General features: G+C 46.8%; 1 protein-coding gene across 3 annotated transcripts in view; it reads left to right on the forward strand.

Annotated features, from left to right (window-relative positions):
• LOC134910117 (kinesin-like protein KIF28) overlaps nucleotides 1–25,320 on the forward strand; it is a 355,700-nt gene that overhangs the window by 322,496 nt on the left and 7,884 nt on the right. For 2 of the 3 annotated variants that reach the window (XM_063917784.1, XM_063917786.1), the window contains one exon: nucleotides 240–442. In XM_063917784.1, coding sequence (XP_063773854.1) covers nucleotides 240–442 — 203 coding nt within the window. Of the gene's footprint in view, nucleotides 1–239; nucleotides 443–7,887; nucleotides 9,070–25,320 lie in introns of those variants that run through there. The other variant, XM_063917785.1, reaches the window with a different exon arrangement.

Below are 25,320 nucleotides of genomic sequence, written 5' to 3' on the forward strand. Positions count from 1 at the left end.
CCAGTCACAATGGTTGGACACCGGGGGAATATAAGTTAGGCCCCACACAAGAATAGGCTTAATCGCTTCACCATCTTCAGGGCAAGCAAATTCTCCACTTGAAATCCAAGTCGGAATGGTTATGGCAGGAGGATTAGAGTAGATTGTAGGAGTCTGTGAAGGAGCCCTGCTGAAAAGCGACCATGCTAGATGCCCCGCCCATCGGAAGTCATACAGATTTACTTTTTTCTTCATTTTAGGTTGTGACAAGCCAGTAAGGGTACAATACCGAGACTACTCATCCAACAGTATACAGTCAGCAAGTTCTACAAAAGAAGTAATGAAGCGGTCGGGCTGTAGGGCAAGTTATGATGCAGACTTTGCTAAAGCGCTTAAAGTTTTCTATCAAAGCATGAACACAATTAGAGGACATTTCTTGAGGCTGAAACACTACAAGCCACCGGTAAGTAAACCTTACATTTCCAACAACTACTTGTATGAAAGCACAATATGCATTGTCAGAACTAACAACATTTATTAAGTGGAGGAAACTATTATTTATAGCTGACCTTTGGTAATAAAAATAAATAAATAAAAAGATACAAACATAAATTCAAAGATACATATTTTATAGGGTTTAAAAAGACAGAAGTCTTTCCTTTTCAAAATTCATGCATACTTAAATAGGAAGTTACACAGAAAAAAAGAGAAAATATAGCTGCACACTCTAAGTATTAAACACTGCTAATCAGAACAATTATAATAAACTCTGCTATTTAACGTACAGTAACATTGAGGTGCATAGCATAATTTTGGCCAAATATATAGCCCCACCTACTTCAACTAGGTGATCTCATCATTCAGGTCCAGAGCAAAGGATGCTAACATAGGGATTTGAAAGGCTAGAGTCTCTCAAAAACATTATATTTTTACTATAGTCGTAGAAAGGCACTATTTAACTGTCCTCTCTTTTCTTTTATATGGATTGTACATACATTTCTTGATGGTTGCCAACTTGCCATATTATAGAGGCTGATATAATTTCTTCTAAGAAAGAAATCCTGTCCATGTTTAAAGGAGGATGTAGACTCTGCATTCAGATTAAAGCAATTGGCAGTGGGGCATAAGGTGCTCACACACAATTTTGGGATGTACCTTTGTCTACCCAGGTACATGTTCTATTGCTCCAAAGTCCCTTGGCCAATTCAACTAATATTTATCAGATCGAAATCTCTGCTTGTAAATCCTCAGACTACACTTATGCTGAGCTTACATTATATAATTATCAGGCTGATCTGCCAGATATTTGCGGATCAGCCAGATAATTATGTAATGTATTTGCACGACCAACCACAAATTATCGGTCTGTCAGACATGCCAAATTGCCCGGCGTTTCTGAAAGATCCAATGATGTGTGAGCTGCTAAACCACCATATTGGGTGGGCACTGTATGCTGGCCCTTCCTGAACGACCGATATTTCCTCTGTTCCAACATAACGGAGGAAGGAACTCAGATATTGGAAGGAACCTCATGGAAGGAATTCAGATATTGTGTGGCCATACACTGAGATATCTGATGGGTGTCAGGCTGTCAGAAAAAAATGTCTGTTGGTCTGACAGGCATTTTATCTGGCACTGTATGCCCAGCATTGGGAGCGCACCCCCCATGAAGCCCAGTGAGATGCCAAAGCATCTCAGGCCTGCGATCACCTCTGCCTGATTGAAAGGCAGAGGCGGTCAAGGGGTGGGAGGGCGCATTATAATGCCGTTGGTGGGGCGTGGTCCGGACAACGCAGGCGTGTCCGGACCGTTGCGTGACATCACACACAGCGACCCGGAAGCGGCGGGTAGCCGGCTGCCAGCACAGCTAGGCTGCGCAGGTAGGAAACTACTCGGTGGGTGCAAAAGCATTGCCGCCGTGCGATGCTTTCACACCCATGCCGGGGGGGGGGGGCGAGCCTGATATGCGGGGCGGACTGGCCCTGTGCTGGGCGCCCCCCCCCCCCCGCATATCTGAGAATCTGATAGTAGATGAGCTAAATTTAGCACATCTATGATCAGCTTTGAATTACTCCCTTAGGCTCCTTTTCTGCACATTGCTCTGACAGGAAAATGTAATGTAAATAGCCATACCCTATAGAACACCTTCCTGCAATGATAGAATGCTTCAGGGACCAGTAGCATAGTTCCTCTTTATAACGCTCATATACAGGACAATATTAGACTGAAGGGTGGCTTTCTGGGTAGTATAGCAGCTTAAAAGTCAGCTGAGCTCTGGCTTAGGGGGGTATATTACCCACGGTACTTTGCTGCACGGATGAAAAGGGCTTTTATCATGATGGTCAATTCGGGCTACCCAATTAGAGCCCATGTGTTTCGTGTGGCAAATTACCCTGTATCGCACAAAAACTAACGATTCAATTGTTTTTCCCCTGTGGCTACCACCAGGGGGTGCAAAATGGAGCAATTCAATTGTTGCTCCATGTAGACACCCAGTAGCCATGGGGTTGACATTTCTTCTCGCATGAACACAAATGAATAGTGACATTTGAATCAACTCTATAGAGTCAGAGAAAAGCCGCAGACCTATATGCTTTTGTGGCACATATCGTGGAAAAAATGGACACTTATCGGGGATTTGGTTTTGCTGGAAAAATAAGAGCACAGAACCCTGCCCCAACGCTGGTGCACAGTATGTATAAAGCAGCTGAGCAGATTATCTGCCACCTCCTCACCCGCACCATCTGCAGCTCCAGTGCCGACCCCTTCTCCTCCCGGTCATCACACTGCTCACCCCACACAGGGTCTCACCCCTACCTGCCGGACTAATTCACCTTTTCCCCCCGCTGGTAAGTGGCCACATGTGTCCTCCGCTCTGAGCGATGTGGGACCGTCTGGTGGTTCCTGTATCCGTTTCCTGCTGCTACTTGTTTCAGGATCCCGGGATGGCAAGTAACCTAGGAGTTGCAGCATAGTATATGGAGGAGGGGGTGCAGAGTATGCGGTATATGGAGGAGGCAGATGCCCTGTATATAAGGGGCACTATATTGAGGAGTATGGGGGTGCAGTGTGTATAGAGTGGCAGTATATGGTGGGGGGTGCACTGTACATACGGTGTGTGACCCCTTGTCCCAAATGGAGCTCTGTCGGGCACTCTCCAGTGGCACCACAGAGGTGGGGAGCAGCGTCAGCCTTTTATACATGTAGATTAATTTAACCGTAAATGGAAATCAAGGATAGAAAATCCAGTCATTTCTGAAAATTAAAGGTTGTTATATATGACAACTGCCACACCAAGGGGGTCATTCTGAGTTGTTCGCTCATTGCCGATTTTCGCTATGCTGCGATTAGTCGCTTACTGCGCATGCGCAAGGTTCGCAGAGCGCATGTGCTTAGTTATTTTACACAAAAGTTAGGTATTTTACTCACGGCATAACGAAGCTTTTTCATCGCTGTGCTGATCGTAGTATGATTGACAGGAAGTGGGTGTTTCTGGGCGGAAACTGTCCGTTTTATGGGAGTGTGCGGAAAAATGCAGGCGTTCGAGTTGCAAAACGCAGGAGTGGCTGGAGAAACGGGGGAGTGGTTGGGCAAACGCTGGGTGTGTTTGTGACGTCAAACCAGGAACGAAAAGGACTGAGCTGGTCGTAATGGCTGAGTAAGTCTGGAGCTACTCAGAAACTGCGGGGTAATCGTTACGAGAAAATTAGCGAAGCTTTCGTTAGCAATTCTGCTATGCTAAGATACACTCCCAGTAGGCGGCGGCTTAGCGTGTGCAATGCTGCTAAAAGCAGCTAGCGAGCGAACAACTCGAAATCACCCCCGAAATACCTACACCTACCCTTACTCTCTCTCTCCCCAGCAACCTCTCTCCTTCTGTGTCTGGGGGCCCCGGGACAACCGCCCCTGTTGCTCCTCCCTGTATCCGGCCCTGTCTATTTAAACAGTTTTGGAATAGACATAAGAAAATCCTTAGAAAGCACTAGGGATAAAATATGGGTTAAGGTTATTATAAGGTTTAAAAAGGGGCAAATTACATAGACCAAGTGGCCCTTATCTGCAGTCATTTCTATGTTACCAAGAATTTCCTACTGGAGACCTGGATAATTTTTACACCGCAAAATTTGGTGGTGGCCTCCCACTGTTCACAGATAAAACGAACCAAAAAGAGAAGTTGGCGCTGCCAATCACAACACTCCAGTGGTAAACCAAAAATATTTTAAAAAAATACAAGATTTTTATGTAGATCTGAAAATAAAAATTTATTTAATAATAAAAACCTTTAAACACACTTTTGTTACAGCTGTTTAAGTCGGGTAGTCATCCAATATATATATATGAAGAGTATAACTATAAACAGGAAACATTGCATGTGTGTAAAACAAATGTGAATAAACAGTGTGAGATTAGATTAATTTAATTTCTTATATACAGATGTGTCCACTTACATCTAGTCTCTGTGCACGTTAAACAGCCCTTCTAGTCACGCTATCCCATGGTGTGACTCAGTAGTACCGAGCATCTTTATGTGCAACTTTTTCCATTAAAATGTGTCTTATTCCCAAAACGAGGCAGATAGAATGCACAAGCATCTTATGCTAATTACAATTATATGCTGCATGCCTATATTCTGTGTGCATAAGAAATGCTACGCTCAGGGCCGGCAACAGAAATCTTGGGGCCCTGTACAGTGATATCTCTGGGGCCCCCACAGAAAATATATATATATATATATATATATATATATATATATAGGTAGTAGAGAAAATAAGCGCTAATGAGTGTAGTAACAATTAACGGAAATACTCAGGTGGGTAAAAATTATGGCCTTGGACACTTATCTGGTAAGTGAGAACTTCCAGCCGATGTTCATCATTTTAGGATTAACATGTAAAAAGAAAAAACAGCAAACATAGTGTGTATCGTTCATGGATTAAAATTATGTCATTTGCAATATAGGGCACGAATTTAGGGAACTTGCTTATTCCCAATAAAATGTAATCTGTAGCTTCACAACATAAAATACAGATTTAATGAACAATAACATAAAAACGGCTAGACAACACACGTACAAGATTTAAAATTATAAAAGCTTATCTGTCCATCATAGGAATAGGGAGGTCAGCAACAAACTATCCCAAGGACACAAGATAGCCAAAGATTATGCGTACAGGATAAAAAAGTTCAAACGCTTATCTGTCCATCAAGGGGAGTTCAGCAGCAAACAGTCCCAACGCGTTTCGTCCGTCAAGGTGTGGACTTCTTGAAGAAGGGGTCAATCAAAGTCCAGATTTCGGCCTTATCAGTTTTCTTTCAAAAACAATTGGCCTCCTTTCCAGAAGTTCAGACGTTTGTGAAAGGGGTTCTGCACATCCAGCCTCCATTTGTGCCTCCAGTGGCACCATGGGACCTTAATGTGGTGTTGCAGTTCCTTCAGTCAGATTGGTTTGAACCTCTGCAGGAGATAGAATTGAAGTTTCTCACTTGGAAAGTGGTGATGCTTTTGGCCTTGGCATCCGCAAGGCGGTTGTATGAGTTGGGGGCCTTGTCTTCCATGAAGATAGGGCAGAGTTAAAAACTCGTCAACAATTTCTTCCAAAGGTGGTTTCGTCCTTCCACATAAACCAACCTATTGTGGTGCCAGTAGCTACTGACACTTTCACTGAGTCACAGTCTCTAGATGTGGTTAGAGCTTTGAAGATTTATGTCGCAAGAGCAGCTCGGTTACGGAAAACAGAGGCTCTGTTTGTCCTGTATGCTCCCAACAAGATTGGGTGTCCTACTTCTAAGTAGACTATTGCGCACTGGATCAGAGGGACAATTCAGCACGCTCATTCTACGGCAGGCTTTCCGGTATCGAAGTCGGTGAAGGCCCATTCTACTAGGAAAGTGGGCTCATCCTGGGTGGCTGCCCGGGGCGTCTCGGCTTTGCAACTTTGCCGAGCAGCTACTTGGTCAGGGTCAAACACGTTTGCTAAATTTTATAAGTTTGACACCTTGGCCGATGAGGACCTCAAGTTTGGTCAATCGGTGCTGCAGGGTCATCCGTACTCTCCCGCCCGTACTGGAGCTCTGGTCCCCATGGTCTTGATGTCGTCCCCAGCATCCTCTAGGACGTATGAGAAAATAGGATTTTGATAACCTACCGGTAAATCCTTTTCTCCTGGGCGCCCGTCCCAGTGCGTATTTTACCTGCAGTTTAGTTATTACAGTTACACAAGTTGTGTTATTTTGGTTTCAGCATGTTGCTGCAATTAGTTCATGCCTGTTGGCGTGTGTTATGTTTAATGCCATGTGTGCGGAATGATTGAGGGTGTGAGTTGGTAGATATCTCACCACTATTTAAGTAATTCCTTTCCTCGAAATGTCAGTCTCCCTGGGCACAGTTCCTACAACTGAGGTCTGGAGGAGGGGCATAGAGGGAGGATCCAGTTCACACCCAATGAAAAGTCTTTAGAGTGCCCATGTCTCCTGCGGATCCCGTCTTTACCCCATGGTCTTGATGTCGTCCCCAGCATCCTCTACGGACTAGGAGAAAAGGATTTACCGGTAGGTTATCAAAATCCTATTTTTGCTGCCCATGCTTCCAGTTTAGTTAAGTCGTTCTGAAGAGACTCAGCATCCCCCTCCGTATTTATAACCTTACACAATTTGGTATCGTCTGCGAAAATTGACACCATGCTCTCTAGACCTACTGTTAGGTCGTTGATGAAAATGTTGAACAAAAGTGGTCCGAGTACAGACCCTTGTGGCACACCACTTAGTACTTTAGTCAAATTTGAAAAAGATCCATTGACCACAACGCGCTGCTCCCTATTATCTAACCAATTACTGACCCAAGTGCATATTGTGCTCTCTAGCCCTATTTCTTGTAGCTTATAGATAAGACGCATGTGTGGTACAGTGTCGAAAGCTTTGGCAAAGTCTAAAAAGATTACATCCACCTCCTTACCCTGATCAAGGTTCGCGCTTACTGTTTCATAAAAGCCAAGTAAGTTGGTCTGACATAATCTATCCTTCACAAATCCATGTTGGTTCCTTTTAATGACCTTATTTGCTCAGCTGATATGTCTGTGAGTGACGTTGTTCACAGACATATCGCATTGGCTGTGCAGCGTAGCCAGTGGCCGATATATCTGCAGATATCAGCAGACATCAACACTGGCGCAATAGCAGTCCTAAGGTACAGTAGGTCACCCTCCGGGACCTCACCAAAATGTGAAAATGTACAAAATGTAGTTGGAGATGACCCTCCAATCTAGCGCTTCACTAAATAGTATCACACATATATGTAGTACATCCCTCTTATGTCCAATGCGATGAGCCTATGGACAATTATTTTCTTCCTTTTCTAACACTCCATATTCTCCAACCAAAAATCACCGGTATATATGGAAAAACAAGAAGGACAAGGACGTTCTCAAAATCCCTTTGTGAATCACACGTTAATAGAAGGGAGTGCAGTAGGGGACCATCACTCTATGGAGTTTCTTTTAATTACAGGGAACAGCTGCATACCAAAATTCTCTTCAATCAAAGGAATGTTAAACAATAAGTATAACAGTATAGTTATAACAGTACTTTCTCTCCTTAAAACCAAGTAGTGTTTAAATATGTACCCCACTAACAAACATGTATATTTATGACACATAAAAGGTTTCTTCAGATCACTAAGACATTCTGGCAAACACAGGTGTACCTGTACTTCTAGGAAAGGTTATTGAGAAAGTGGTTGCAAATCAACTGGAAACACGTCTGACAACCCATGATATTTATGATTCATACCAATCAGGATTCAGGAGAAGACATAGCACTGAAACAGCCCTGGTGTGTGTGTGTTAAATGATCTTCTGATGGCAAGAGACAGAGGTGACTGTTCAATATTAATCCTTCTGGATCTCTCTGCAGCATTTCATACCGTGGACCATGGGCTTCTGATTGAGCGACTGATACATTTTTGTGGACTGGATGGCACAGTCCTAACCAGATTCAAATCATTTCTCACAGGCAGGTCACAGAGTATCATCTGGAGTATACTCATCATCATCAGTGCCATTGCCATGTGGTGTCCCAGAAGGTTCTATACTATCCCCTATGCTTTTTGCAGTATACATGATCCCGCTGGGTGAAATAATCAGGCGCCATGGCCTGGTCTACCACTGCTATGCAGATGATACACAACTGTACTTGTCCTTTGCTCCGGGCACTGATAACCCAATAGCAATCCTAAATGGCTGTCTAGCTGAGCTCCAGGAGTGGATGAGTGCCAGTTGGCTGCGAGTGAACCTGCATAAAACAGAGGTCCTTATCAAAGGACAAAACTACTGCATAGCCAACCAACTGGACTTACACTCGGGGATTCAGAATTACAAACCACTGATCGTGTGCAGAATTTTGGCATTGTCCTGGATGGTGGCTTGACACTTAAACATCAGATATCAGCCACAATCAAATCCTCATTCTTTCACCTGAGGAACATAGCCAGAATCAAGCACTTAATTCCCTCAGATGATCTGCGAAAAGTCATACATGTATTTGTATAATCTCAATTAGACTACTGTAATGCCCTCTACCTTGGTCTCCCAGGAAAAGAATTGCACTGTTTACAGCCGGTGCAAAACACAGCTGCCAGGCTGTTAACCAAACAGCCCCACTCTAGCCACATAACACCCATCTTCTACTCCTTTCACTGGCTGCCTGTAAGATGGCGAATTATCTTCAAGATTGGCTTACTGAGTTTCAAAGCACTACATGACCACGGCACAAGGTACCCGAAGCAGCTTCTGATCCCATACTGCCCCACTCGATTACTGCGATCTATAGATGAAGGACTTTTAGCAGTAACTAGAATCTCCCGTAATTCATCTGGGGGTCGAGCTATTAGTCATGCGGCTCCAACTCTATGGAACTCACTTCCCCGCACAGTGCGAGAGGCCCCAACTATAGAATCCTTCAAAAGTAGACTCGACTTTCCTGTTTACTCAAGCATTTTCATGAAGTCCCTTTAGTAACTACATGCTTCTGTATTTTATGAAAAGCTGTTCTGTACTTCATTATTTTCTGTACTATATTATGCAGTGTATCTGTTAAGCACCTTGAGTCCTATTGGAGAAAGAGCGCTATATAAATAAAATTAGTATTATTATTACTCACAGTGAAAGGGTCTTTAACCTTATCATGGTCTTTTCTTTGTCTTGACTTCCCCTTACTCCAATAAGGTAAAAAAAGATTTTCTGTGAACCAGCGGGGGACTGAAAAACAGATGCAAATAGGGTGTCCTGCCAAGTAATTCAAAGTCTGATGGAAAAAGATCCTAAGAGATGGCTAAAAATGTACCTCCTCCTGGGATAAGCAGGCTGGTTGCTTGCTATAGAAAACACTTCCTCTACCTTGTAAATTATTTTGGTAAGACACCTTGAATGGGTCCGTTTTGTGATCCCCTCACTCCAGAAAAACAAAACTAGCTATAATTTCTTTTTCATCCACTAGGGAGTCACTGGAATATGGATGGGGCATTAGCAGGGATAGGCACATTTAAGTATTTAAATTAGTAACCCCCCACCCCCCCCCCAGACTCCCAAAGGTACCTCAGTGTTTTTTTGTGTCTCACTGGGATAGCACACAGAGTCTTCTCCACACTTAATTTTTTATTTAAAGATTATTCTTTTTTTGGCTATTCCCAATCCTTTCCCAGCTTACTAAGAAGCGTGGGTCCGGGATTGTGGGGGCTGAGGATGCAGCTATGGCTTGTCAGCGATCAGGAGAGGAGTACCGCCATAGACCTAATCAGCAGTAGCTGATTTCAGCTTAAGGCTGCAGGAGCTGGACAGCGCTCGACACAGAAGCCCCATCAGAGCCTCCACCTAACACAGGTAATGAGCGGGCAGGCAGCTCACCCTGCCGCCGCTACGTTATACATTGTGCACGTTATGGTACCTGGGGAGGGGGGCGGTCAGCTCATGCTGCCGCCCCGCAGTGTGTGGGATGTTTTAGTTACAATGACATGCACCGCTCCCTTGCCCTGCTACGGTCAGCCATGCTGCCACCGCTGGGCGCACGCTGCTCTCTTGTGTATAGCCGCACTCAGTTTCTGCTGGCCGCCGTCAATGAGGGGGAAGATCGCGGGGACACACAGCAAAACACAGCTCCAACTAAGCTGTGTTTTGTTACTACAGCCACCAACAGCTTCCAGCAGGAGATCACGCTGCTGCGGCTCACTCCTCACAGCCGCGGACAGCTTACTACTGCCACGGGCCGCCAGCTTTGTTCCCCTGCATTGCGCTGAGGGGGAAGATCACAGACTGCTAGCGTGACCTACTATTACATACACTAATACCGTGGCTCACAGCAGCAGGGGAGAGCTGTAAAATCCAGTGTTTTTACCTCTCACATAGAGGGGTTAATAGTTTGTGTATTAAAACAGGCTATTAAGCCTGAACACACTGCTGTTTTAGTAAGGATTACTGTATATATGTTTAAAAAAAAAACATATCTAAGCACATGGCTGGATGCCCTTTTAACACTACTTTCTGCTTCTTCGTACAGGAATTTGGTGTCGCCTACAACACACGGCCTCTGGAGGGGGCAGGGGTGTTAGTAGGAATTTTCAGTGAAGTATTTAACATATTTAGTGTGTTTCAGGTGCTGTGCACTTCTGACTTTTACACACTTTAGTTACATTTTTTACTGAGTCGTGGGGACTTGTGTTTCACTGTTGTACTGTCTGTCGCTGTACATGATGAGTGAAGATAATGCAAAATAAAAAAAAACAGCTTGTCTGCGATATCTGTGAGAGTGTGTTACCTGATGGGAATTCCACTTGCACAGTGTGTCTTGCAAACAAGGGTCCAAATACGAACCTCTACTCTGATCCTCCTTGGACGATGATGGCAAGTGTGATGACTGACTTAAAATCAGAGTTGGCCGCTGCGCAAAAAGATCATGAGATGGCTAGATCTGATGCTACGTTAATACCGTCTGAGCTGCCACAGTGAGCTCAGGATATGTCAAGGACTTTGCAGAGTTTACATAAGTCCAGGTATAGCTCAATTCCTCAAAGCCATCATCGTTTGTACCGGTTTAAGCTGTGTTGCATTCTGACGATTCAATGCCAGACCTGATATCTCAGGAGGAACAAGAAGAAGGGGAATTGGGCCAGGAGATAGTGAGGTTACTGATAGTCCGGCCATTGATAATCTCATCAGAGCAGTATGCCAGGTTCTAAATTTTACTGAGACTGAGGAACCTCTTTCAAATGATGACGTTTTATTTGCTAAAAAACAGAGCACCTTTCCTTATTCAGAATCTATTAATAAGCAGTTAACGGAAATATGGAAAAATCCAGATAAACAGTTTTCTGTGCCTAGGTGGTTTCTGTCCAGCTACCCGTTCCCAGAGTCTGTGACAACTAAATGGGAAAATCCACCAACAATGGACTACTCGGTGTCACAACTGTCAAAGAAGTTAACCATTCCAGTCCCAGCTGCAACAACGCTTAAAGACCCGCCAGAGCGTAAGCTAGAAGCTATGCTAAAGTCAATACAAGTATACAGCAGTAGGGGTGTTGCTTAGACCTGCTTTAGTTGGAGTTTGGGTTAACAAGGCTGTAGTTGCATGGGCAACACAGCTCAAGTTGGGCCTACAAACAGGATCTTCCCTTAGACCAGCTTATACTTCTTACTGATCACATCTGTGAATCTGCTGAGTATTTAGGTACGGCTTCTATGGACGTCTGTGAGGACACTGGGTTTATGTGCACTTATTATGGGAGCAGCCTTCAGAAGGTCTGTCGTTTACAGCTCAGTGCGGTTACCCCAGTGCCCGGTATGGGTCAGGAATCACACAGTAAGGACACAATAGCAAGGCACAAAACGCACCTTTATTTTCATACACACTAATTATATAGGAAAAACCGTAACCCCACTTTATAGTTAAGATTATATATGAGAAAGAACCACATAAAAGCATGAAACTTCTGCCCCTACACAGTCACTAGCCACCTCAGGGAATACTTACGTTTGGTGACTCCTGGCGGATGCTGGTTGCTGGAAGGGACGATGATGTCTGTCTTGCTGCTCCCAGCCGCGTAGCCTGCTGGTCCTCTACCCACCATAGGTAGGGCGTGCTGACTAGTCACCTGGCTCCAGCCAGCACATAAGCCACACACCTGGGACAGCTCCTGATGGAGCAAACGTTTAGCTGTGTATACTGGACCCTCTCCGCAGAGCCAGGTCTCCAGACAAACGGGCTGCCAGGATCTCCCGACTCCTGGCAACAGCCTTGTTCCAAAACTCAGAAAAATACAAGAAAAGGATAGCAGCGCTAAATAGATTATTGTATATAATTAATAATACGAAGGATTGAGTGATGAAAAATGGTTATACAATTTAATAGAATATTAATAGTAATAACAACGGCCTTTAAATAAAAGATGGATATGCATCCATTGTTAGGCGCCGGGGTCCGCTCGTCGGTGCGGCCCGGCGCCTAGCAACCAGGGACGCCGTACGCGTACAGCCGCCGGCTCCCTGGCAACGCTGGACGCTGGGCGCACGGAGCCGCTCAGACCCTAGCAACGGGGACGCCACGTTCGGGCCGCGTTCCCCGTTGCTGGGTCTTTTCTAATTTGTATTAATGGTGTGCTGGCCGTGCAGCATGCAAGCTGCACGGCATTACTTGTGATTACCCAGTCTGGCTCCTGATTGGGGAGCTCACAGTTATAAGCACCCTTTGGACTTCTCACAGACGCCGGTGATAGCTTCCTGTTTGCCTGTGTCAGTTACAGAGAGTTTCCAGTCCTGCTCAATCCGGTTGTTCCTGTCCTCAGTGATCCTGTACTCGGAAGTTTGTCATCTATTCCTGGAGTCTGACCGAGCACCTTTAACATCCTGTGGTGTTCGTGAGTCGCGGCATAGCCGTGTGTTGCGGCTTGACCGCTTACTGTTTATTATTTTGTATCTTTGTGTTCTGGAGCTTTTGCGGAGGATTCCACTCTCCCTGGTCCACTCTGGTGTCCAGCGGTGCTGGATAGGAGTGACGGATCAGTGGATCTTTGGTTGTCCTTTTCCCTGGCGGCTAGTCCGCACATACTTCTTTGGTTAAGTTAGTTAGCTTGTAACCCCTGGCCTGGTTGCTTAGTCAGAGGGCCCCTTGTTATCACCCTGTCTCGGATTTCCCTTTGTCTCCCATTAAGACCTGAGGGGGCATCGGGGTTGGGCAGACATAATCCGCCCTTCGAACGCGGCTGCCATGGGCTCAAGCAACCATAGTCTCGCAGGGGATTTCTGATAACACGGGCGAGACAACGGAGTTAGGGCGCCAGGGATTACTAGGCTCTCCTGCTCCCACAAACCAGTATATCTTTCCTGTACTCAGACCTCTGCCATAAGATCTCCTCTGGTCTGGAGTACGGGAATCATAACATTATCACCGGCCAGACTAAAAATTAAAATTAACAGGAGTTAATTTTTCCCTTGTTCAGTTGGGAGATTTGTCGGCCTCATGAATCCCACCGGTGTCGGGCCAAATCCTGGCCAGCTTCTAGTTAGCCAGATTCAAGAACTTACTCAGATGGTTCAGGATCTGTCCCTTCGGGTGAGGTCACAGGAAGATCTGTTACGGACTTCCCCAAGGGTCATTCCTGAACCAAAAATGCATCTGCCTGACCGTTTTTCTGGGGATAGAAAACAGTTTTTTAATTTTAAAGAGTCTTGTAAACTTTATTTTCGTTTGAGACCAGTCTCCTCAGGTACGGAGGCTCAGCGGGTTGGAATTATTATTTCTCTGCTTCAGGGGGATCCTCAGACCTGGGCTTTTGGTTTAAAGACAGACGATCCGGCTTTATTTTCTGTAGACGCCTTTCTGAAGTCTTTAGGACTGTTATATGATGACCCTGATAGAGAGGCATCCGCCGAGATTCAGTTGCGTGCTCTCAGACAGGGTAGGAATCCCGCAGAGAATTATTGTACGGAGTTTCGCTGTTGGTCGAATGACTGTGGATGGAATGACCCAGCCCTGCGCAGTCAGTTTCGCCTCGGCTTATCTGAGTCTATAAAAGACAGTCTCCTTCAGTATCCCGCTCCTGAGACTCTCGATAAACTCATGGAGCTCTCTATTAAGATTCATCGTCGGCTCAGAGAGCGGAGGGCTGAAAAAGGAGCATCTGTCGGGTCAACTCCTTGTGTTTTTTCCATCCCTGTAGACATAGAGGAGCCTATGCAGATAGGTCTCTCCAAACTGTCTCCTGAAGAAAGAACCAGAAGGCAAAATTCTGGTCTTTGTTTATACTGTGGAGGTAAGGGACATTTTGCCCGTAGTTGTCCGAACAAGTCGGGAAACGTCTCGACCAAGTGAATTGTGAGGGGGTTCACTTTGGTCTGCAGCTTATCTCCTCAAATAATTCACTGTTAGTCCCAGCTAAAGTTTCCTTTGGCAGCCTCTGTTCCTCGGTCTCTGTTTTTGTGGACAGTGGAGCTGCAGGGAACTTTATGGATTTAACATGGGCCAAGACCTTAGGTATTCCTCAGTTAGCCTTGGGTAGGTGTATCACCATGCATGGTTTAGATGGGAGTCCCTTGTCCAATGGGGTTATTTCTCTCTGTACACCTCCTGTTCTACTCTCGGTAGGAGCTCTGCATTCTGAAAAAATTGAGTTTTTCCTCACCCATTGCCCAGCAGTTCCAGTGGTTCTGGGTCACCCTTGGCTGGCCTTTCATAATCCCATCATTGATTGGCAGTCGGGGGAGATCTCACAATGGGGTACCATCTGTAATAAAGAATGTATTACGCTTCCCATCAGAATAGCTGCTGCCATTCCCGCACCCATTCCTGTGGAATACCAGGATTTTGTTGATGTTTTTTCCAAGGGCAATGCGGATATTCTGCCTCCCCATAGGCCTTATGATTGTGCTATTGAGCTAATTCCTGGTGCCACTTTGCCTAAGGGAAGGTTATATGCATTGTCCGGACCTGAAACCGTGGCCATGAATGAGTATGTTAAAGAAAGCCTAGGGAAAGGATTTATCAGGCCATCTAAATCCCCTTTAAGTGCAGGCTTCTTTTTCGTAGAGAAGAAGGATGGTTCACTCAGACCCTGCATTGACTTTAGAGCCTTGAATAAAATCTCAGTAAAAAATACTTACCCTCTGCCACTGATCTCTGTCCTCTTTGATCAGCTACGTTCGGCTGTGATTTTTTTCTAAGATTGACCTGAGAGGAGCATATAACCTCATCAGAATCAAGTCAGGGGATGAGTGGAAAACGGCATTCAGTACTCAGTCAGGCCACTATGAGTATCTGGTTATGCCATTCGGCCTGTCTAACGCTCCGGCAGTTTTCCAGGATCTCATTAACGATGTGCTCCGTGAATTTCTTGGAAAATTCGTTGTAGTCTACTTAGACGATATTTTGATTTATTCTGACTCGGTAGAACAACATGTTACCCAGGTGCGTCAGGTTCTAAAAAAATTACGTGAAAATCACCTATATGCCAAGCTGGAGAAGTGTGAATTTCATGTCACGGAGGTATCCTTTTTAGGATACATTATTTCCCCTCGGGGATTCCGTATGGAACCAAAAAAGCTCCAAGCCATCCTCAGTTGGGCGCAACCCACCAACTTAAAAGCAATTCAGCGCTTTTTAGGGTTTGCGAACTACTATAGAAGATTTATTCACTCTTTCTCTGACCTAGTTGCTCCCATTGTGGCACTGACTAAAAAGGGAGCAGATCCTACCAATTGGTCACGTGAAGCTGAGTTATCTTTTCAGGCCTTGAAACAAGCCTTTGTCTCAGCCCCTGTCCTCAGACACCCCAACCCAGAATTGCCTTTCATTGTTGAGGTTGATGCCTCAGAGGTTGGAGTAGGGGCTATCCTGTCTCAGAAGGATCCGGATTCCCTTGAATTACATCCTTGTGCCTTTATGTCCAGGAAATTCTCTTCTGCTGAATCCAACTACGATGTTGGTAACCGGGAATTGCTGGCTATTAAATGGGCTTTCGAGGAGTGGAGGCATTGGCTTGAGGGAGCGACTCATATCATTTCAGTTTTGACTGATCACAAAAATCTTCAATACATTGAATCAGCTAAACGACTGAATGCCCGGCAGGCTCGTTGGGCTTTATTTTTTACTCGTTTCAAATTCATTATCACCTTCAGGCCAGGTTCCAAGAATACCAAGGCAGATGCCCTGTCACGCAGTTTTCTTCCAGTTCAAGACAACAGTCCTGTTACTCCCATACTTCCATCTTCAGTCATTCAGGCAGGCCTCACACAGGATTTATTTACCCAGTTAAAGCTGCTTCAACATCAAGCTCCTGGAAATACTCCTGCTGGTCGTCTTTTTGTCCCTGAGTTTTTGAGAGCAACTGTTTTGACGGAGTTTCATGATAGCAAAGTTGCCGGGCATCCGGGAATCGCTAAGACTTTGGAATTAGTCTCCCGCTCAGTATGGTGGCCTGGTCTTTCCAAAGACATTAAAGAGTTTGTTTTTTCGTGTCAGGTCTGTGCACAGCATAAAGTTCCCCGTTCTTTGCCTATCGGTCAGCTTATGCCCTTGAATGTTCCTCTTAGGCCATGGTCTCATATCTCCATGGATTTTGTGGTGGACCTCCCTCTGTCAGCCGGATGCCGAGTCATATGGGTGGTAGTGGACCGTTTTAGCAAAATGGCCCATTTCATTGCTCTTCCCCGATTGCCATCTGCCCAGGGATTGGCAGTCTTGTTCCTCCGCCATGTTTTCAGACTCCATGGGTTACCCACTGATATTGTTTCTGATCGGGGTCCACAATTCATTGCACAGTTTTGGAAATCTTTTTGTGCCTCATTGAAGATGAAATTATCTTTAACGTCAGGCTACCATCCCCAATCCAACGGGCAGACTGAGCGAGTTAATCAATCACTAAAACAATATTTGCGTTTGTACTCGGCCAAACTCCAAAATGACTGGTCTGAGTTTCTTCCATTGGCGGAGTTCGCTTACAATAATGCCTGTCATTCCTCCACCAATGTGTCTCCATTTTTTGCAGTTTTTGGTTTTCACCCCAGAGCAAATTCCTTTTTTCAACATTCCTCTGTCTCCTCACTGACCTTGACCTCTCATCTTAGGCTCATTTGGAGAAAAGTGCACCTGGCTCTCAGAAAAGCGGCATTTCAGGAAAAGAGATTTTCTGACAAGCTCCGGCGGCCGTGCACTTTTAAAGTAGGAGATAGGGTATGGTTGTCGACTCGCAACATTAAACTTCGACAAACCTCAGCCAGATTGGGTCCTAAATTTATTGGACCATTTCACATTATCAAAAAAGTCAATCCAGTTGCCTTCCGGTTACGTTTACCAAAAACTTTACGGATCGGAAATACTTTCCATTGCTCTTTGCTGAAACCATTTGTCTCGTCCAGTAGATTTCCTCGTAAGATATCTCAGGGGAGATCACCAATAGATGTACAGGGTCAGCAGGAGTTCTTGGTGGAGAAGGTTCTCGATTCCAAGTTGTCCCGGGGTCGGCTTTATTTTTTGGTGCATTGGAGAGGTTATGGTCCAGAAGAAAGGTCTTGGGTCCTGTATAAGGATCTCCATGCCCCGAGGCTCAAGAGGGCATTTTTTTGAGAATTTCCCCAGAAACCTGGCTTTAGGGGTTCCTTGACCCCTCCTCAAGGGGGGGGTACTGTTAGGCGCCGGGGTCCGCTCGTCGGTGCGGCCCGGCGCCTAGCAACCAGGGACGCCGTGCGCGTACAGCCGCCGGCTCCCTGGCAACGCTGGACGCCGGGCGCACGGAGCCGCTCAGACCCTAGCAACGGGGACGCCACGTTCGGGCCGCGTTCCCCGTTGCTGGGTCTTTTCTAATTTGTATTAATGGTGTGCTGGCCGTGCAGCATGCAAGCTGCACGGCATTACTTGTGATTACCCAGTCTGGCTCCTGATTGGGGAGCTCACAGTTATAAGCACCCTTTGGACTTCTCACAGACGCCGGTGATAGCTTCCTGTTTGCCTGTGTCAGTTACAGAGAGTTTCCAGTCCTGCTCAATCCGGTTGTTCCTGTCCTCAGTGATCCTGTACTCGGAAGTTTGTCATCTATTCCTGGAGTCTGACCGAGCACCTTTAACATCCTGTGGTGTTCGTGAGTCGCGGCATAGCCGTGTGTTGCGGCTTGACCGCTTACTGTTTATTATTTTGTATCTTTGTGTTCTGGAGCTTTTGCGGAGGATTCCGCTCTCCCTGGTCCACTCTGGTGTCCAGCGGTGCTGGATAGGAGTGACGGATCAGTGGATCTTTGGTTGTCCTTTTCCCTGGCGGCTAGTCCGCACATACTTCTTTGGTTAAGTTAGTTAGCTTGTAACCCCTGGCCTGGTTGCTTAGTCAGAGGGCCCCTTGTTATCACCCTGTCTCGGATTTCCCTTTGTCTCCCATTAAGACCTGAGGGGGCATCGGGGTTGGGCAGACATAATCCGCCCTTCGAACGCGGCTGCCATGGGCTCAAGCAACCATAGTCTCGCAGGGGATTTCTGATAACACGGGCGAGACAACGGAGTTAGGGCGCCAGGGGTTACTAGGCTCTCCTGCTCCCACAAACCAGTATATCTTTCCTGTACTCAGACCTCTGCCATAAGATCTCCTCTGGTCTGGAGTACGGGAATCATAACATCCATATCAATTAAAAACAATTCATAAGGGTCAAAGAATTGACTGCCTAACACATTAACATCCGTTCCTGATGTAGAAACCTGGAAATTTTAGCAGATGGAGACAGACTGACAGCGCAGTCACACCAATGCACTTTACCCAAATACCGCTAGAGGTGTAGTCCCTTTGAAAACGTCACTGATGTTTTAACTTCCAATCAGCCAAATTCGGGATCCTCATTTGTTACGGTGTCCTCTTTATGAAGATAGGGTAGATGGTGCTCCTTAATCAGGAAATGTTGTCTCGGTTGAACTGCAGATGGTAAAAGTCCAGTGTTTGGTCCGGATATAGTGTGGCAGTCAAAAGTAGCGTTATAATTGACCCAAGTAGCCTCCTCCTAACGCGTTTCACTGCAAGGCACTGCAGCTTTTTCAAAGTCCTTTGAAAAAGCTGCAGTGCCTTGCAGTGAAACACAAGCCCTTCAGCTGAGTGAGGTTTCCTGTGAAGGGGGGCTGCGACAGAGGGGGGTCAGCCCTGCACTTCCTGTTTATCACACAGCCAGATGTCCTAGACAGCTTACCTGGCTGGGCACACATCTGACAACAAGCCCTTACACCCATAAGTGCAATACAATAAAATCACACATATATTTCATAGGCATTTTGTAGGGAGCAAATCAGGTCTAGAAAGATATTACCTGAGAGGCACAACCATATAAACACGGGACTATTTCCCACCGCAGGTACACATCTGGTACCTAGCAAAATCACCTTCTTGGATTATTCAGTATAACATCATATCTTGTCCAACATACACTCGTGCTATGACCGGTGCATACAGTAGTATATGTTGGACAAGGCGAAAACCAGCTGGGTGTTATAAAGGATAACATACCATTATCTCTTGCATTCTGCCGTTCACTACTGAAGCGCAGGACCAGGCTGGCCAAAAAAATACGCGACGTGACGCTGGCATGGTCGAGTTCCGTCAGACACCTCCCTATTTTTTTCCAGCCTCTGCGATTCAGTGACCACAGCAACCCAGTGACCCTGAGTAAGGTTTATACCTGGCCCCCTTGGATCAAACAACGGTCGGCTCAGGTTGCCATCTGGTTCTGGAAGGTCTGGGCTAGGCCATTCAGTTTTTATGACCGCCTCCAGCATTTCAGGGGCCAAGATTATCCACCCTGCCCAGTGTTGGGCAGCCCACCTCGTTGGAGATTTGTCCCTACCCTCCCCCCTTTTTGGGGAAGCTCACTCCTGCTGCCTCTGGTGCATCCAGGAGAGGCATGATCTGTGCCCACAGGCTGACATCAGGGACCCTGGCTGTGGGTCCTCCTTCTGCACTTAACAACAGGGCTAATGTTGGCTGCAGGGGAGCAGGAGGCATCTGCAATTCTCCCCATGCTCCCCCCTCAAAATGCCTCCCTTCCAGGGGCATACATTTCCTAACCCTGTAAACAATAATCGCTGGGCCTCACCAGGGTGACCCTCCATCTTCTCCTCACCCACCTCCCAGGGTCTGAGTATAATCTGTCCCCACCTGCCATCAGGGATAGGTAGTGCTCCTCCTGCACTGGGCAACAAGGGGGACAATGGCTGCAGGGGAGCAGAGAGTATCAGCAATTCCCCACATGCTCCCCCCTCAAAAGCCTCTACAAACCCCTCACTTGGGCCTAGCACCTCCCCACCCTCTTAAAAAAACAACTGCTTGGCCTCACTAGGGTGACCTTCCATCTTCCCCAGCCTGACTGACGTAGGGACAGGTGGTACGACACAGTACAGCGGTACTACTGACATCTTCCTCCCGCGTCCAGGTGTGCACTCCCCTTCTCTCGCTGGTGCCATGCTGGGTAGTGAGGAGTCCTCCTGTGAGGGGCAGGGGGTTGCACGCTGTGCCTCTTACCATCCACTTCATGGGCGTTGGCTCGGCTGCCCCTTTGCTGCAGTGCCTCCCCTGGCACATTATTACAGTCCACAACACTATTAAGGGATTTACCATACAGCTACACAACATCATCTACTTCCAGCTCCGATCTTGTGTTAGCCGTCTCTGGTAACCATGTCCCTGGTAGCGCCCCGGGTACAAACCAGTACTCTGATTTCAGCTCCCCATTGTCCGAATCGCTAACCAGGAACAATACTTCATAATCCTCCTGGGGTGTTAAGAGGGCAGAGTACACACAGGGCACCTACTCCTCCTTCTCTACCAGCTGAATATGCTGGGCAGCCTGGGGCAAGATGCCATCCTCAACTGGTATGCTTGCAGTTGAGAAAGGTTGCAGTACTACCCCCTCTTCAGCAATCGCTTCTGGGACGCTGTCCTAAAAAAACTCCTGGTGACTGGTTTCTAGGTCTCCATCTTCCACCTCAGCAAAAGGGAAGATGTACTGCATCTTCTCCTGGGGTGCCTGTAGTGTGTGCACCCCATTCAGTTGGCTGCTAGCATCCCCCCCAGCCTAGTACACTGGGCGACAACTGGTAATAGCTGCAGGCAGAAGATTTCAGCCTCTTCTGTCTCTGACATCTCTGCAATAATAGGCACAGTCTCTGAGCTCTGGTCTGCTATGGGGATATATTCTGGTGCAGCATGCACCCTGGCCCCTGGCTCTGCTTCATCCATTGCATGCTCTGGGTGCATCGTTCTGTCCTGCAAGGCCACAGTGTCCAGCTCCACCATACTCCCACACACTGAGTAGGGGGAATAAATATCCTCTCCCATTCTTTTATCTGCCACAACCCCAGTCTCTGATGTTTGGGCTCCTTCTGAGTCACAGGGCACTGGTTTCATACTGCAGGGATACTTCACAGGTAGCTCTTCATTTTCCAATTCACTAAATGGGAACAGTTCTGCTATTTTTCCTTGTGTTAGTGGAGGGTCTAGTTCTGCAGCTTTCTTAGTGTGCATAAGCTGTAGCAGATGGCGCTCCTCAGATTGCACTCTGCAACACTGGTCCAGCCACTCTGGAGAATTCAACTGTCCCTGTGCTGCTGCGACCTCCTCCGCATCCTCAAAGCATTGCAGGAGACACTGCAGCTGCTCCCACACACTTCTCAGTTCTCATGGACACAGGACCCATTTCCTATACACACTGAATGTATGTAGTGGGTCATCCTGTTGCTCAAACACACATCGGATAAGGGTGCGGTGTGAGCGACCTTCAGTGGGGGTGCTGCATCGTAGCTTCCATTCTGCACTTAGATCCTCTAGACTCATTCGTGCTAACGGATCTCCCGATTCTGCAATCCGCATTTTCTCTACCTCCCCACCTTGTACCCTTGCAATGGACCCCTTGGTCATCCACCCAGGATGATGTCTCCTCTTCCCTCTGGGTTCTCTTTGCAGACTCCTTCCCAGGAACCAATTCACCCGGTGATGACGCTCATCCCTCAGCAATCCGACATCTCTCCATTATTTAGTGTGTGGAGTTACTTACATCCATAATAAATGCCTTCCACTCCAACGTATCTAGCAGACTGTCTGCAGCAGCATCACTTTTATGCTGCACAAATTCCTCTGTCAGGTAAGCAACTTTCTCCTCTGTGGTAGCTCCCGTCCACTCAGCTAGTCCACAGGCATGCTGCCTTCCAGTGCTCCCAGAAGGGCTGCATCTTTGTGGATGGACTCCTCAGGTCCTATCCTCAGTCAGCCGACTACATGATGATTCCTCATCCATTAGCTCCCCTGCTCTGGGAGACTTTGGGTACTTCTTGCCTCTCAGGCGCTTCTTTCCCTTTTGTGGCGCCATTCTTCAAACGGGCTGCACTAGTAGCGCTCGGGTCAGTGTCACCTGCTGGACCCCCTCACTTCAGCTTCCGTTTCTGGGCTACAGCACACTCTACCACTTTCTCGCTTGCAGGGAATGTCCCCCCGGACAAGAAGACACTTAAGCGGAATTTTGCCCTTGCTTAATGCCCTCACACATGATCCATTTGCTTCTCCCCGGCATCTCTGCTAGGTTTACAAGAGCTCTCCTATGTGTGGTTCTATACTACTGGGTTACGGGTTATTGCGCTTTCAGAGCTTGGTCGTATATACTGATACGGACCCCTGGCTCTGGCCAGACATCGGAACTGTGTGATCCCACTACTTGCCACTAATTGTGAGGACACTGGGTTTATGTGCACTTATTATGGGAGCAGCCTTCAGAAAGGCTGTCCTTTATAGCTCAGTGCGGTTACCCCAGTGCTTGGTATGGGTTGGGAATCACACAGTAAAGACACAATAGCAAGGTACAAAATGCACCTTTATTTTCATACACACTAATTATACAGGAAAAACCGTAACCCCACTTTATACATTATTTACAGGTAGCATTAATAACAATTACAGTTAAGATTATATAAGAGAAAGAACCACACAAAAGCAAGAAACTCCTGCCCCTACACAGTCACTAGCCACCTCAGGGAATACTTGCGTTTGGCGACTCCTGGCAGATGCTGGTTGCTGGAAGGGGCGATGATGTCTGTCTTGCTGATCCCGGCCGCGTGGCCTGTTGGTCCTCTACCCACCAAAGGTAGGGAGTGCTGACTAGTCACCTGGCTCCAGCCAGCACACAAGCCACACACCTGGGACAGCTCCCGATGGACCAAACGCTTAGCTGCATATACTGGACTCTCTCCACAGAACCAGGTCTCCAGACAAACGAGCTGACAGGATCTCTCGATTCCTGGCAACAGCCTCGTTCCAAAACTCCTCACAAGGCAAGAGCTTCACTCCACTGACTCCAAAAGCCCTTCCGCGTGACCTTTTAAAACCTCTGATGCTGGTGGAGTTAGGAGACAATTCTCTCTCTGGTATTCGTTGGATTTTCAATCCTAATATTTAAAAGTGTCCAGGGACACCAGGGGACTCCCTGTGGTTTTGGAGTCACTAAGTCTAGAAAAAGCCCTGTTAAAATAAAGGACAGGTAATTATGCTAAGGGAGTAGTTCACATTGGAATAATAATAAAATGAGTCACAATTAACCCCTTGTAGACATTTGTGATGTCACAAGCCCTCCAGCTGGCTGAGGATTCCTGTGAAGGGTGGACTGCGACAGAGAGGGGTCAGCCCTGCACTTCCTGTTTATCACACAGCCAGATGTCCTAGACAGCTTACCTGGCTGGGCACACACCTGACAACAAGCCCTTACACCCATTAGTGCAATACAATACAATCACACATATACATTTCATAGGAATTTTGTAGGGAGCAAATCAGGGCTAGAAAGATATTCCCTGAGAGGCACAACCATATAAACACGGTACTGTTTCCCACCGCAGGCACACATCTGGTACCTAGCAAAATCACCTTCTTGGATTATTCAGTATAACATTATATTCTTGTCCAACATACACTCCTGTTATGTCTGCTGCATACAGTAGTATGAGGTATACAGCTCCGAGGTGAATACCAGCCGGGTGTTATAAAGGATTACATACCGTTATCTCTGGCATTATGCCGTTCAGTACTGAAGCGCAAGACCAGGCTGGCCAAAAAATATGCATTGTGACACTGGCATGGCCACGTACCGTCACACAGTCGGCCAGGTTTGTTCTCGGCTTTCAGCTTCGCTATTTGCGGCCCGACGGGCGCTTTGGCTGTGTTCTTGGCAAGCAGAGGCTGAGTCAAAACGAGGAATAGAAGCGTTGCCTTACACTGGCGAGATGTTATTTGGTCCTGAATTGGACAAATGGATTTCTCAGGCTACTGGGGGAAAATCTGTTTTCCTGCCATTGCCCGCACCAGTTCCTAAACAGAAATACGCTGGACCAGCGTTCAAATCTTTTAGACCTCAGTCCTTTCGAGGCTGTGCAAGAGGAACAACCATACAGAGTAGACGTGGTAGAGGACATGGTTTCCAACAAACCACTAACCGTCGTCAGGGCACAAAGTCCACTGACAAGCCAGTGGCATGACGGGCTTCCAGCCCATCTCCGATCTTCAGTTGTGGGAGCACGCTTCCAACCTTTCACTTGACGTGGTTTCAGACATCCACAGATGGGTGGATCTGCAATTTAGTGTTTTTAAAAGTTACAAAATACAGTTCAATTGTCTACCACCAATGCGGTTTTTCAAGACAGGCCTGCCTGTGTCAGAAGTCAAAGAGGCGGTTCTGCAGACCGCGATTCAATCCCTCGTAGATTCAGCAGTTTTGACTCAAATTCCAGTTCACCAACAGGGTCAAGGTTATTATTCCAGTCATTTTGTAGTACCAAAGCCGGACGGACCGCTCAGGCCTAATTCAGACCTGATCGCTTGCTAGTGGTTTTTGCAGTCCTGCGTTTGCATAGTCGCCGCCCATAACGGAGTGTATTTTCGCTTTGTAAGTGTACAAACACATGTGTAGTAGAGTTGTACAAACAGATTTTGTCAGTCCAGGACTTACTCAGCCGCTGAGAACACTTCAGCCTGTCTGGGACCGGAATTGACATCAGTAACCCTCCCTGGAAACGCTTGGACACGCCTGCGTTATTCCAAACACTCCCAGAAAACGGTCAGTTGACACCCACAAATGCCTTCCTGTCAATCTCCTTGCGAAAGGATCCTTCGCACAAACCCATCGCTAAGCGTCGATCCACTTTGTACCCGCGTGACGCACCTGCGTATTGCGGTGCATACACATGCGCAGTTTTGACCTGATCGTCCGCTGTACGAAAACGCAGCCTAGCGATCAGGTTTGAATTAGCCCAATTGAACCTGAAGGGGCTTAATCAGTACGTCACTTACTACAGATTCAAAATG

Source organism: Pseudophryne corroboree, chromosome 4 (assembly GCF_028390025.1).
Source record: "Pseudophryne corroboree isolate aPseCor3 chromosome 4, aPseCor3.hap2, whole genome shotgun sequence".
NCBI classification, from domain to species: Eukaryota; Metazoa; Chordata; class Amphibia; order Anura; family Myobatrachidae; genus Pseudophryne; species Pseudophryne corroboree.